The sequence below is a fragment of the Malaclemys terrapin genome, chromosome 5 (genome assembly GCF_027887155.1).
Source record: "Malaclemys terrapin pileata isolate rMalTer1 chromosome 5, rMalTer1.hap1, whole genome shotgun sequence".
In the NCBI taxonomy this organism is placed as follows: domain Eukaryota; kingdom Metazoa; phylum Chordata; order Testudines; family Emydidae; genus Malaclemys; species Malaclemys terrapin.
Genome location: NC_071509.1, coordinates 16,657,034 through 16,670,552, shown reverse-complemented (window position 1 = coordinate 16,670,552; position 13,519 = coordinate 16,657,034). Strand labels below are relative to the sequence as shown.

General features: G+C 37.8%; 1 protein-coding gene across 2 annotated transcripts in view; it reads right to left on the bottom strand.

Annotated features, from left to right (window-relative positions):
- The window catches only part of UVSSA (UV stimulated scaffold protein A), a 91,294-nt gene that overhangs the window by 50,343 nt on the left and 27,432 nt on the right, over positions 1-13,519 (bottom strand). For both annotated transcript variants that reach the window (XM_054030647.1, XM_054030646.1), the window contains one exon: positions 1,188-1,290. In XM_054030647.1, coding sequence (XP_053886622.1) covers positions 1,188-1,290 — 103 coding nt within the window. The remainder of the gene's footprint in view (positions 1-1,187; positions 1,291-13,519) is intronic.

The following is a 13,519-nucleotide window of genomic DNA, read 5'->3' as shown; positions in this document are numbered from 1 at the left end:
GCACACATCCGCACATTACCTCGCTATTGGTGCACATAACAAAATTCATTCTGCACAAGGATGGAAAAATTTAAAGGGAACATTAATGCACACACCTTAATATTACGAAAGAGAGAGATTTGGCTTTCTACATTAAAAAGCTGCAGACTGACTTCCATACAGCTCAAATTACACAGAAGTTTTAAAATACGACATGAAGAAGAGTGTTAAAAAAACCACTCATACAACAAGGTCTAAGATAACATAGCACCATTTCTAGTCAGCCTCACAATCCGGAGAAACGTGAGGCAGGAACAAAAAACTTATTACACTGTCAAGGATTTTTAACTTTTACTTGATGGCAGTAATCCCCTGTATACCAAAAGCTTCTGATGCTCAAAATGCACAATGTTACAGAAAAGTAAAACTCCAGTCACTTCCGAAGCATTACCTGGGGAGGACAAGGACTAATGTACTGGAATTTAACTGTTTTAGATCAACTTTTTCCAATAATTAACCTGTCAACTTTATAGGTATACTTTACAAATACTCATTTATTTCAAAAAGCTTTAGAATGTGTTTGGAAAAGAGGGATGCTAAATTTAAATGAAGCAGACAAGAACAAGATTATATTTTGTTTGTCATCTAGGACTCCTTTAGTGACACTACAACAAAGTACTGAGAGGTTGAGCTCCACTTAACCTTTTGTTACAATGACACCCACATTGGAGAGAGGCTAGGTTGTGGGCCACATTTAACCACCCTCAGCGTGGTAAGTGGCTGTGTGCCTGCAGATGCTATAATTGCAGCAAGCAGCACAAAATCCTATCCTGTTTCACCAAAACATCCTCAGTATTTCTAAGCCATGGTTGTTTACAATTATACTCTCCTACCACCCTATTCTGAGTAAATAAATATCCTTTTTTAGCACACATGCACACACACATACAGAGCAGCTTCTGTCTCTAAATTATAGTGGAACATGGCTGAATGAAATAAGCTCCTGGTCTCAGTTGCTTCTCCTCCTAGAAAGTATTTGTTTATCTAGAGCCAATCGCTGCTCCCCTATCTATGTAATGACTTCCTCACAGCAGTCAGAGAGATTACCCACACCACTGATCACTTTATTACTTCATAATAGCTGTTTATTTACTTTACTGCAGCAGTAACATGCAGGGATAAAGCTTTTCACAGCTGGGCAAACTTACCATATTCCTTACGCAGGTGGTCTGGAATGTGGGGCTCATAACCTTCCTTCTCAGGGACCTCCACAAATTCATCTTCATCATCTTCATTGTCGGAGACTTTCATCTACAGGGAAAAAATACAGAAAATGAGACTATTTTTTCTCCCCTCCATATTGAAAATATTAGCAGACAGCAAGACAGCCCACTACTGAGGCTCTTCTGAGCCAAAAGTATTCCCCTAATTATGTATTTAATCATCATCTAAGATTAGACCCCTTGTTTTACATTTCATCTCTAAAGCCATCTTCAATCCCTAAGAGATATCTTCTTTAAAGGTTTTCTTATCCATTAGAAGACACGCAGTTGGTGAAGTGTGAGAAAGTGTGAAACTATAGAATACAAAAAAAATGTTAAAAAAACATTACGATCTTGACTTAATGAGCAAGTGATAGAGAGCCTGATCACTGCCTAGCCTAGTTTTGTTGGTTCAACTCATTCAGCACGTTATGTAAGATCACCCACTGTGTACGCTTCCCCAACACATACAACAGGCCAAATAGGATGAGCAAAGGATGGGCTGGCAGCCTCAGCTCTGATAAAATCAAAGACATTCAAACTTGCCTTAATGTCATGCCATTTTACTTTCCTTCTCCTCCTTTGCAGAGTTGGAGTCTATTCTGGGACTTATTGAGGCATGTTGCCTGGATGGATGGAGGGATATTTTTATATAGTCCCAGAGACCCTGGATCTTAAAATAAGATAATTATTACAGTATACCCAATTTGTCTGAAGAGGGCATCCACATTCTCACAATGGTTTGCCCAGTTTAGAGAATACTGTCCAGACAATTTAAAAAGAGACACACTGAAACTAATACAACCCTAATAAATCAAGCCATTCTGAAAAGCCAACGGGTGTGTTGTGTGCATCATTTTGTTTTGGGGATATATGATTGCATTAAGAATCCAGCCAACATTAGGAACAATTCTTTTTAGCAGGCCAAGGGCTTTCACTGCATATCAGTCTGAGAACCCAAACTGCGGTGAAGTCTGCAGTAGATATGGGAGATTGGGATATAAGACTGTGGCTCGATTAAGTGGGATTCAATTAAAAGGGATTCTACTGTATTTACTTTTTGACAGCAGCTTTAAAAGAAAAAATACTTGCAATACATAAATGTCTTATCTGATTTGAAAGACCCTAAACAATTACATCATTAGGTTGCAAACCTTACTATGTGGAATCTAAGGAACTGAAATTATTGGGATTTTTAAAATATATGCATGTTTAGCCCATATTATACATAGAATGGAATATTTATGAGTAGTCGAAAAATAAAAATGCAGTTCCTATCAATTAATCAAAGCAACTAATTCATATTAGAGGATATCAGCTTCCTAAATTTTATTTCAGCTATTTTTTTGCCATGAGTATGCCAGTGAGACTCTACAACCTTCCTCCAATGCCTCTTTCACATACATCTACCAATACATTTCCCCTCAACAATTATTATCTGGGCAAAAACCATTTGCCTTTTCTTCAATGAGAATTTGTATAGCTAATTTATAAAATCCCCAAATTCTGGTAGTCTCTTAAAAAGACAGCAATGCTGCCAATCACTAGTATTTTATTTCTCTTGCCCAGTTTGGGGAGATTTTAAGAGATTTACATGTCACAGAATACAGGAGTTATTGTAGTTTTGCCATATGCTTTTATGCGTTTGGGAAACAATGCAAAGGATCCATTAAACGAACAGTCTCACAATCACAGTTATTCAAATTCCCTGAAGTAAACAAAAGCAAAAGAGAAATAGGGGATTAGATCACCTATGATAATTTTTTCCCACCATGGATTATTGCTTTTAATTTCCTTCCCACTGCATTTACCTCTCTCATGCAGGTACTAGTTGTAGAAAGCACAGGAGGAAGAAGCAATTTCCCCCTGCAGCAGAATTTTACCAATGTAATTCACTAATCTAATCGTGTGTCACAGCTGCACACTTGAGTTCCTCTAAATCATACTGAGATTCTGAAGCCAAAAAAACCTGGAAACCAAACCTTAGTCTACTGAGTATATTAAAAATCAACAAACTTAGCAAAACTTTGCATCAGCATTGCTTATAAGCGACACTGAAGCTCATTTCTAACAGAAAACGTTCAGCTGCTGTTGACACTGCTATTTACCCTTCAGTAAGTGAAATTTAGAGGACAATTTCTTTGTTTCTTAATTGACTCTTTCCACAGAACACTCTAGTCCTAAGTTTTAAAAAGTACTAAAGGACAGTAGATTTATCAAGTGCATCATAACCAAACAGTACCTTTCTTCCCCTAATTATTTTTTGGATTTAATATTAATTCCCAGAAACTCGTTTGAAACCAGCCCTGAAGTCAACAATACGTAGCTACAACCACGGACGTCCCGTTGGCCACACCATCACTACCTCTAATCAGCAGAGAGTTGCCATGTTTTAGGCATGCTGGAGGGCTCTGAGTTTTAAATTACTTTTCACTTCCCACTGCAATTATTCCTCCTCATCTTAAGGAAAGAAGCAGTTCATCCCTGCCTGGTGTGGCCAAGACAGACACATGCTGCATCTGACCTCTCATGGACCAGACTGGAAGTCAAACTAGGGTTTCAACACAGAAAGGGCCAAGTGCTCTACAGCCAAACACACCAGCAGACTGGGTTAGCCAATTACCAAAGAGGCACATCAATTTTTAAATTTCAAGCTTTTAGAAGACCTTTCAGATGGCCTTTAGAAAGAGAAATATTGTAGGGTTTTGCTTTCAGCACAACATGAGCAGTTGGGAGACTGAAAAGGAACTAGTTTGTTAGCAGTGTGGCTTCAAAGCTCTATTTTTTCCCCTTTTCTACTTGTTAAAGGCAATTTAGGAGATGGGAGCAAATTAGTTCTCTTCTGGCTGGTTAGAGCTGCCTGTTTGTCCTGTTAGAGACTTTCTACTCTCAGTTCCTATTTCTAAGTCAGCTATAAAACAAATTACACCAAACTAAAGCTTGTTATGGATGGTCTCAGGCTAGAATTTGTTAGTGCAAAATGTGAAAAATCAAAAATAAAACTTAGTTAAGGTTGATAATCTAGCCTAAATCCACTACATTGTGTCTAGGATATTAGAGATGTTTTAGTTCAAATACTTACATACATTATATATATTGCAAAACCTGGGCAAGACTTCAGGACACAGAACTTGTCTTAAAACAAACAAAACAAGGGAAATTTAAAAGTTATTTCCTCTATATTGCTTGAGAAACTTATCTATGAAGAGGTTTCACCAAACAAGCTGCATATCACACATGGCTGAGTCAAAAACTGAACCAGGAGCAACATCCTTATATACCTGGATGATCTCAAAAACTTCGAGGCACACAAAAAGCCCGGCTGTGAAAAGGCATAATCAGATGCAAATTCACTTTGTTTAGGTACAATCCATGAACTGCGCATTTAGGTACTATAGGAAACATTAATCATAGGAAACTGTAATTTTTGTTATCAGTCTAACACTAATCAAAAGGGAAACCTGTCACTATCGCTGACCTGTGAAACGTCCCAATTATACTCTTTGGAAATGACAGGAGCACTTAACTTCCTCACTGAGTAAATGACGACGATCAATCAAGTTTGAATAACAATGAGCCACGGAGCTGAAAATTATTTTTTGTATAGAATCTACCCAGGAATTTATGAAAGGTGAAAAGCAACCCAAGGTTTTAGGGGCATTATGGCTTTCAGCTAGTGCAGTGCATATCAAACACTAAACAGAATTTATGTGTTTTAATTTTCTAAAAGGTAGATGTGGACTTGGTGCTACAATGCATAACATATAATGCCAGATTTTAAATATGAGGGTCATTTTCATAAAATATTATGCTTATTGTTTGCACCCTTGAATTTCACTAGGAACTTTTATTAAATTTAGTTTTCCTGTAAAAATATTTAACTGCTTAGCTAACTATTAGGAATTAAGCCTCCTTTTCCCTCTTAACAGATGTAACATGGTTTATTTTTATATCATTTTAAACAAGCAGCTCTATCTTCCTTTTGGTTCTCAAATATGTAGCGAGGTTAATCGTAGTTAGAAATTCAAAAGTTGTGAGGTACTATTGACTAGTTACTTCTTAACACGTCAGCGGACTGAAGAAAATTAATTACATCTATATCATTCCCTTCGTGCAATTTTGTTCCCCTTCCATTCCACTACAATTGACTCAGTCAGATGAGAACTCCCCCGCAACATTACTTTAGCCAGAGAAGTCACTGATATAAATTCCATTTCCCCAGCACCTGCTTAGAGCATTTATTCCATACAGCCCTTTTGTTGCTCCCAGACTGAACAGCATAAATGCTTTATGAAATGTGAGCCATCCTAATGTTGCTTCTCTACTTTTTTTTATAATAAGAAATGTAAATTTTGGCAACCAGTTTTAAATTGGATTAATTTCTTAACAACGGCAGCCTCAAACTACCAATTAGCTCACAAGGATATACATTTAAATTAACATTTTAAATGGTGCAATTCACTGAAATATGTGCCTTTTGGAATTTATGGCAGATAAATTTAGACACTTCAAAAAAATTCAAAACATAATGTATATGAAGCAACAAAACTGATAAATTACCAAGTGTTGAGGCATGCAGATCACAAATCTGTGTGCTACTTCTTGTGCTCCTCAATATCTGAACAGAAATATAATATAAGTCAGGTGATGGATACTGGAATATAAAGCTTTTCCCTTCTAGGCCACAGAATTAAATCCCCACTAGGGTCAGCAGTCACCAAAAGTGGTTACCAGACAACAGGTAAAATATTTTTGTTCTCAGTCTAGTTAGCAGCTGAGAAGAGACCACTTCACAAAAGCCATCATCACAACTGGCATCCTTGTTGGCAGTATCAACTTAGTAGCCAGATCTGAACGGTAATGGAGAGTAAACTACCTTCTCTTATACTACAGGATAGTCCCTCAAACATAGAGTTAACTGTCACTGCTCATGATATACATATTCTGTGGATAAATGAATTATTTCATATGAATATTGTCAATCCATCTTTTGTAAGCATTAAATTAATTTAAATTTAAAATAAAATATATCCACCCAATTGATAAAGTAGCATTTTTCTAAAATGACAGAATTCCTGAATAGACCCTCCCTTCCAGAATAGTGTTGGTTTTAGTGAAGCCAACTTCCAAATTCATAGGTCACAGTGAAACATTTCCTACTGTATCTGTTCAGAATGTTAGGAATGGGATAGAAAAATGGATGTCTTATAATTCTACTGCATGTTCGATGGCAGTAGGTTAAAGCAGTGCTGACTTTTGTACTTAGTCAGCTAAGTGTACTTAGTCCTTCTCTAGCAGGGGAAAAAAATAATCAGATGCTTCCTTCCTGAGGCCTCTCTTAAAAAATAAGAGCCCAAAACAAGATATAGTGTGCTGGCAGAAATCTCATCACGACTCCTCTCTACTTTTGAGCCTATGCCCTACCGTACATCCAATGAGTTAATGTATCTTATTATAATCACCCATCCAGTTACATGCATTGCTCATTTATCCTAAATGCTAGCAAACCACACAAATACAAAAAACCTGCAACAAAATACTTTGCAAGATATGAAGCCTTTGGTCCTTTTCTCAGTTTTATATTGATTACTACATTAAGAGGATTTAGAAAACGGAGTCTCCACATTCATAGTTAAACAAGCAATACAATATCTAAAATATATAATGCAATCAGTTTATAAAACTAAATGTACAGGAGTTACTAATTATTTTAGAAAGGAAAGAGAAAAAAGACATAACACGTAAAGAAGCTGTATCTACTTACTCACTAAAACACTGCTTGCAAACTACAGCTGGGACCATTAAATAAATTTTGTATGGTCTAATTAACTTGGTTTGCAATCTCAATTACTTCTCATCCTAGAAATCACTTGTGCTCTGTTTTATGTGTCTCTGTTTCCCTTTTTAAAAAAAAATGATGTAAGGCATCCTCAGACAAGTGAACTCTAAACTTCATTTGTCTTTCAGCAGGCTTGATGGCTATGCATTTAAAAACCCATTCTATCTTATAAACTAAAAATTAAATGTACTCAGCTGTGATGGTCGTCATTGCATCTGCTATTTATATGCTAATACTCTCACTGGAAGATCTTGCAAATTATTCCACCATGCCAATATCTCATGTGCATCTACTCACAGCCAACTACACATTTTTTCTAGAGGTCAGAAGATTTTGGCCAAGGAACTATAATACTTATCACAGTGGAACACGTTTGAAGGTGCAACTTAAAGGAACACATTTTGTATACAGCTACAAGAACACCATAAAATATAATTAAGTAATCGTAAATGAGGGACAGGGATGTTTTGTGTCACAAATAGGCAATCATTGGTAAAGTAAAAAAAGCTTTTTTAAATAACTGACAATGAAACATATTTTATTGGGAAAGTCTTTTTTAACTTCATTTCTATCCCCATCCTTTTGTATCCTCTAAAACACGTCGAAACAGAAATATCAATGTTGAAATTTTGTCATATTTCAAAATCATGTTTGATTTTTCTCTGTAGTGCTAGATAAATATAGGCTGTTAAAAAAGCTACATTTCTGAGGGGGAAAAACACACTAAGGTTTGAATACAAATTCAAATGACTGCAAATTATATCTGAAGCCTAGCCAAACACTGCATTTTGTGCTTATCAGCAAAGCATCCCTTCTCATTCCTTTTCCATTTGTATTTGCTCAATAGTAAGTAGGCAAATCTGGGCAACTTGATACAAGATTGTTTGGGAATGCCCTTTTCATACTTTTTCGAATTGCTCAAGAGTTGGAAATGGATGTTTAAGGGGATACACTTCAGACCCAGCCGTAAAGCAAAAGGAACAATGTTGGCAAGTCTTCACATTAAATTGTTAATGTACACCGCAACACAAGTGACTCCATTACAGTGTGGTTTTTCTTTTTCTCTCTCTCTCTCTCTCTCTCTCTGACGAAGTACAGTAATCTAAGTATTTTTCTATCTTATATCCTAGTGATGCATGATTCAGATGAATTAAGCATACATCGTTTTCAGATTATTCATTTACTGTGCAATGTAGGTCAGCAAATGCAGGCGATCAGGAATGTTGGTGGGTGTAACAAAATAGTTATTTTAGGAAAATGCTGTACACGGACAGAGTTCAGTATGTCTTGGGCAGGAGTCATGGAAGTAGTCACTTTTTGAACACTTAATGCTTTAAATGTTGTACATTAGAAAAAATGGCCAAATTATCACTTATGTAATCTGAATTTTTCATAAAACTCACATTCAATGGAGTGTGTAATAGTTTCTTACTTAGAGCAACCTAACATCTCAGAATCTAATTAAAAACAGTTACTAATCTTTCAGTAACTGTTGTTCTTCAAGATGTGTTCCACACACCCATTCCAATGTAGGTGTGTGCATGCCCCCAGCACAGTTGCTGGAAATGTTTCCCTCAATGGTATCCATCAGGTCAGCTCTAGTGCAGGGCGTCCATAGTGCCTGTATAAAGGGCCTCGCCAACCCTGCGCCCCCTCAGTTCCTTCTTTCCAGCCAACTACCATAAGAGGGGTAGGAGGGCAGATTTTGGAATGGACACATGCAACACATCTGTAATAAATGAAGGGGGTGGGGGTGGCTCCCTTTTATGGACACCCAGCCAGCCAGTACCTATAAAATACCTCTTACTAGCTGTTCTCTAATTGCTCTACCTGTAAAGGGTTAAAAAGTCTCATTGCTATGCATAGGTAAAAAGAAGCGAGTGGGCACCTGGCCAAAAGAGCCAATGGGAAGGCTAGAACTTTTTTAAAATTGAAACAAAACTCCCCTTTTGTCTCTCTGTTCTCTGGGGGAGAGGCGGAGAGAGCAGTTATGCTGTGAGAAGCTTGGGCAAGGTATGAAAAAACCATCAGTATCATACCTAGAAACTACTCATTTAAAACCCTAGATATGTAAGTAGATCAGGAAATGTCTAGGAAGACACAATTAGGTTTACTCCTTTTATTTCTTTATGGCTTATGGATTCCTCTGTGCTAACCCCAAGTGTTTTTGTTTTGCTTGTAACCTTTAAAATGGACCTCAAAAAAGTTATTCTTGGTGCTTAATCCTTGTAGTTGCTTTTTTTAAAAAATCTAGCAATAGCTTAAGTTCGCAGATATATTTTCTTCTTTTTATTTATTAATTAAATTTACCTTTTTTAAGAACAGAATTGGATTTGTGTGTCTTAAGAGGTTTGTGCACATGTTGTTTAATTAGCTCGTGGCAAAAGCTGATTTCCTTTTTCTTTCTCAGCTCTTCCGGGGGGAGGAGGGGGGAGGGTGAAAGGACAGGGTACCCCACAGGAAGGTATTCCCAAGTGCGCCTTCCTGGGCTCTCAAAGAGGTTCTGCACTTGGGTGGTGGCAGCATCTACCAATCCAAGGTCAGCGAAAAGCTGTAACCTTGCGAGTTTAATACAAGCCTGGAGTGGCCGGTGTTAATTTTTAGTATTCTTGCGGGGCCCCACCTTCTGCACTTGAAGTGTCAGAGTGGGGAATTAGCCGTGACAACATCTCATGGAACAACCATTACGGAAAGGTTACTAACCATTTTTTCTTCGTCGAGTACTTGCACATGTCCATTCCAATGTAGGTGACTCCCAAGCAGTTGTATAGGTGGTGGGCTCAGAATTCACTGACATGCTGACTGCAACACAGCTTGGCCAAATCCAGCATTGTCTCTGGCTGCTGAGTGATGGCATAGTGAAAAGAAAATATGTGCACCAACAACCAAGTTGCTGCTCTACAAATGTCCTGAATAGGAACCTGTGCTAGAATTATCTCTGAAGAAACTTGTGCCCTTATGGAACCAACAGTTAGGATAGGCAGGGGTGGAACTCCCGCCAGTTCATAACACATGTGGATACATGACATGATCCACGATGAAATTCTCTGAGCCGAGATCGGGAGACCTTTCATCCTGTCTGCAACTACTATAAACAGCTGGGTGTATTTTGGTCTGGTCCTTTCTATGTAGAAAGCTAGTGCATATCTAACATTTGAGTGAAGTCTCTGCTTCTCCCTGTTTGCATGAGGCTTCACGGTAGGAAGATAGCTTAATTGATATGAAACTAGGAGACCATCTTTGGAAGGAAAGCCAGGTTAGGATGCAACTGAACCTTATCTTTAAAGAACACGGTGTCTGGCGACTCCGAAGTGAGGACACGGAGCTCCAAGACCCTTCTTGCCAAAGTAATGGCATCTAAGAAGGTCACCTTTTTAGAAGTATGGCAAAGTAAGAAGGGATAACAGGGAGCATGTTACCAGCAGCTCGAACGGGGGGGTGGGGGAGCGAAAGAGGGCTGTAAGCCTTGATAAGACCAGGTTGAGATCCCAGGGGGACAGGTTCTCGCTCCTGGGGTACAACTTCTCTAGGCCCTTAAGGAAATGGATAGATGTATCATTTGAAAAAACGGATCAGCCGTCCACCCAAGGATGAAAAGCCGAGATGGAAGCGAGGTGAACTTTAACTGATGAAACAGATAGGCCCTGCTGTTTCAAGTACAGCAAGTACTCTAGAATGAATGGCAGCGACGATCGCGTAGGCAACACACACCGCTGGGATGACCAGATGGAGAACCGCTTCCATTTTGCAAGATATGTGGCCCTGGTGGAGGGCTTTCTTCTTCTTAACTGAATCTCACAGACCTGCTTTGAGCAGGCTAGTTCTCTGGGGTTCACCCACTGAGCTTCCAGGCACACAGGTGGAAGGAGCTGAGATTCGGGTGAGCTTCTAGGCTTTCCAGTATCATGCAGTACTGGTTAAGTAGTCCTGTTTGTTTTAGCAACACTGGACCTAATTTTCAAGGCCCCAAAGTCTTTTTAAAAAGTTGATATAAGGTTTTTAATATTTATTCTCATTCCTTTGTTATTCAGAGGAAACTTAGCTCTGCAGACTGAGAAAAAGGAAAAAAAACCTTACCGCTTTATATCCGAATTCGTGTTATATCGGGTCGCGTTATATCGGGGTAGAGATGTAATAACTATTTTACTTTGTTGTTCCTATATATACACTTATTTAAAGTATTAGTTTTTAATCATAACTTCTCTTACTGCTATTAAAAGCCTGCATAATTTTCTCTTTTTAATTTCTGTAAATATGCACGTAGCTAATTATCAATACTGATCTCTGTAAATACATTTTATGCACATTATCATCCTACCTTTCAGGGAGAACTTTATTTAAAATAACAGCAATAGCATACCAAAGAAGTGGGGAGGAAATCACATATACTACCTTTGGAGCACACTACTCAATATTAAGACAGGAATCCAGGGAGATGACACCTTAGCCCTGGTAAACTTAAATACTTACGGGTTAACTCAGTGGCAGAGAGAACCTACTTTACTTTACACTCTATTAAAAAGATCCACCAAATCGCATTGTGTGGCTGGCTGATGAGACAGGAATCAGAGGTCACCACAGTTGCAACTTGTAAGAATTCATTATTAGATTTGCATGACAAGATTTTTTTTAAAAATAAACTTAACAGCAGGCAGACAGAATTATATCCAATACAAGGCATAATATATACTCATAACAATATCCAGATCTGAAAGAGAAAAATATGAAACTACCCAAATAAGACTAGAAAAGGAAGCCCTGTTTAGAGTACTACACAGTTTTACATCACTTTTATTTTTAAGTATCAGTTATGCCAAGAGAAAAATGGTCTTTTTGAAAACGGATGAAGAAAAAATATGAAGACCTTGGATATAAAATCCAAAGGTTAAAACTGAGGGGGAAAGGAATTCATGTTTTTATATAGGAACTATCTACTGTTAAAGATTTTTTTCCTGTTTCCGGTTTTGGAATTACAGAGGACCTGGGTAGGTATTATATTATATATTTGTCCAAAAAAATATAATAGAATGCATATTTTACATTATATTTATTTAATCAAAACCACACAATATGTTAATGACACAGATAACTTGTTAGAGGATGAAACATTTTATTTGTAATTCTATTTATATTGTGAGCTTATTAAATATTTCTTAATTTCCATTAAAATTTTCAAGACACATACTGTCCCACAGAATACAAAAATTAATAGCCTGCCCATCCAACCCACATCTCAGGAAAAGCCTACGTAAATATAGAGGCCTTCGGACAAACATCAGAGCTTTCTCTCTTGTGCTAAGGGGACAGGAAGGAATCCCAAAACCTTCCAATGAAAATGTCCTGCCCAGGGATTGCATTTTGTACTACTGAATTTCATCCCATTTCTTGTACTCCAGTCTACAAGGTTATCCAGATCTTCCTGTGTAGTGTTCCAATCCTCCTCTGTATTGGTGATGCCTCCCAAGTTCGTAGAATCAACAAATTTAATCAGCACACCTCTAAAACAGGACTAGTAGAAGACAATATGTGGCTGGGAAGAATTTACTGGTGGGGATTGTTAGAGGAGCCTTGTCAAGGATACTCCAAGAGGGACCTCTAATCTGCTATTTCCTTCATTATTTGTTCCATTTGACCTTACACACACACACACACACACACCTCTCTAAGTGGAGGGAGGAAATACAGGAATTACTGAGTGAAGTTCTATGGCTGCGTGATGCAGGATGTCAGACTAGAGTATCACAGTGGTTCCTTTCAGACATTAAAATCTACTAAACTGTATGATTTTAGAAGAGAATTCCGTTGTCTAGGGAAAGAACCACAAGGCCCTTTTGGTTACCTTATTAGAGGTCATGTTCTCAGTTGTCAGAGGAGATGCACTATTTTAAAAGGAGTATATAAGGAGTGGAAATGTCTATCTGACAAAGAGTTGTCAAAATTACTTTGTGTCCTCCAGAGCACCACCCCTTATCATTTTTGTCCAGGGACATCTACAAGATGCCATAAATGGGAAATACTTCACCCTGTTTATTCTTTTTCTGCATAATGCCAACAACATAAGGTGGATGCTTTGCTGGGATTAGCATAAGGCACTTAGATAAATATTCCAAATGCCTTAATTTTATTTTCCCATGTACACAGTATGTCCCCAAATTACTGTAGCATAGATAAGACTTTACATTGTTGTAAGGCCAAACTAGACAACATATAAAACGAAAATTGGAAGCAGCAATCAGTTTTTCCCTCAGTTATTTTTGTATCATATACTCTAATTTCTTCTACATCAGGGGAACAGGTTTCCAAATGGTAGTCACCAACACACTTGACACATGGTGTTAAGGGCAGTGAACTTGAAAAGAAAAGCAGACTTTAACAAATTGAAAGAACAGATAGGTAAGGTTCCATTGGAAGAAAACCTAAGGGGGAAAAAAAAGGAGTT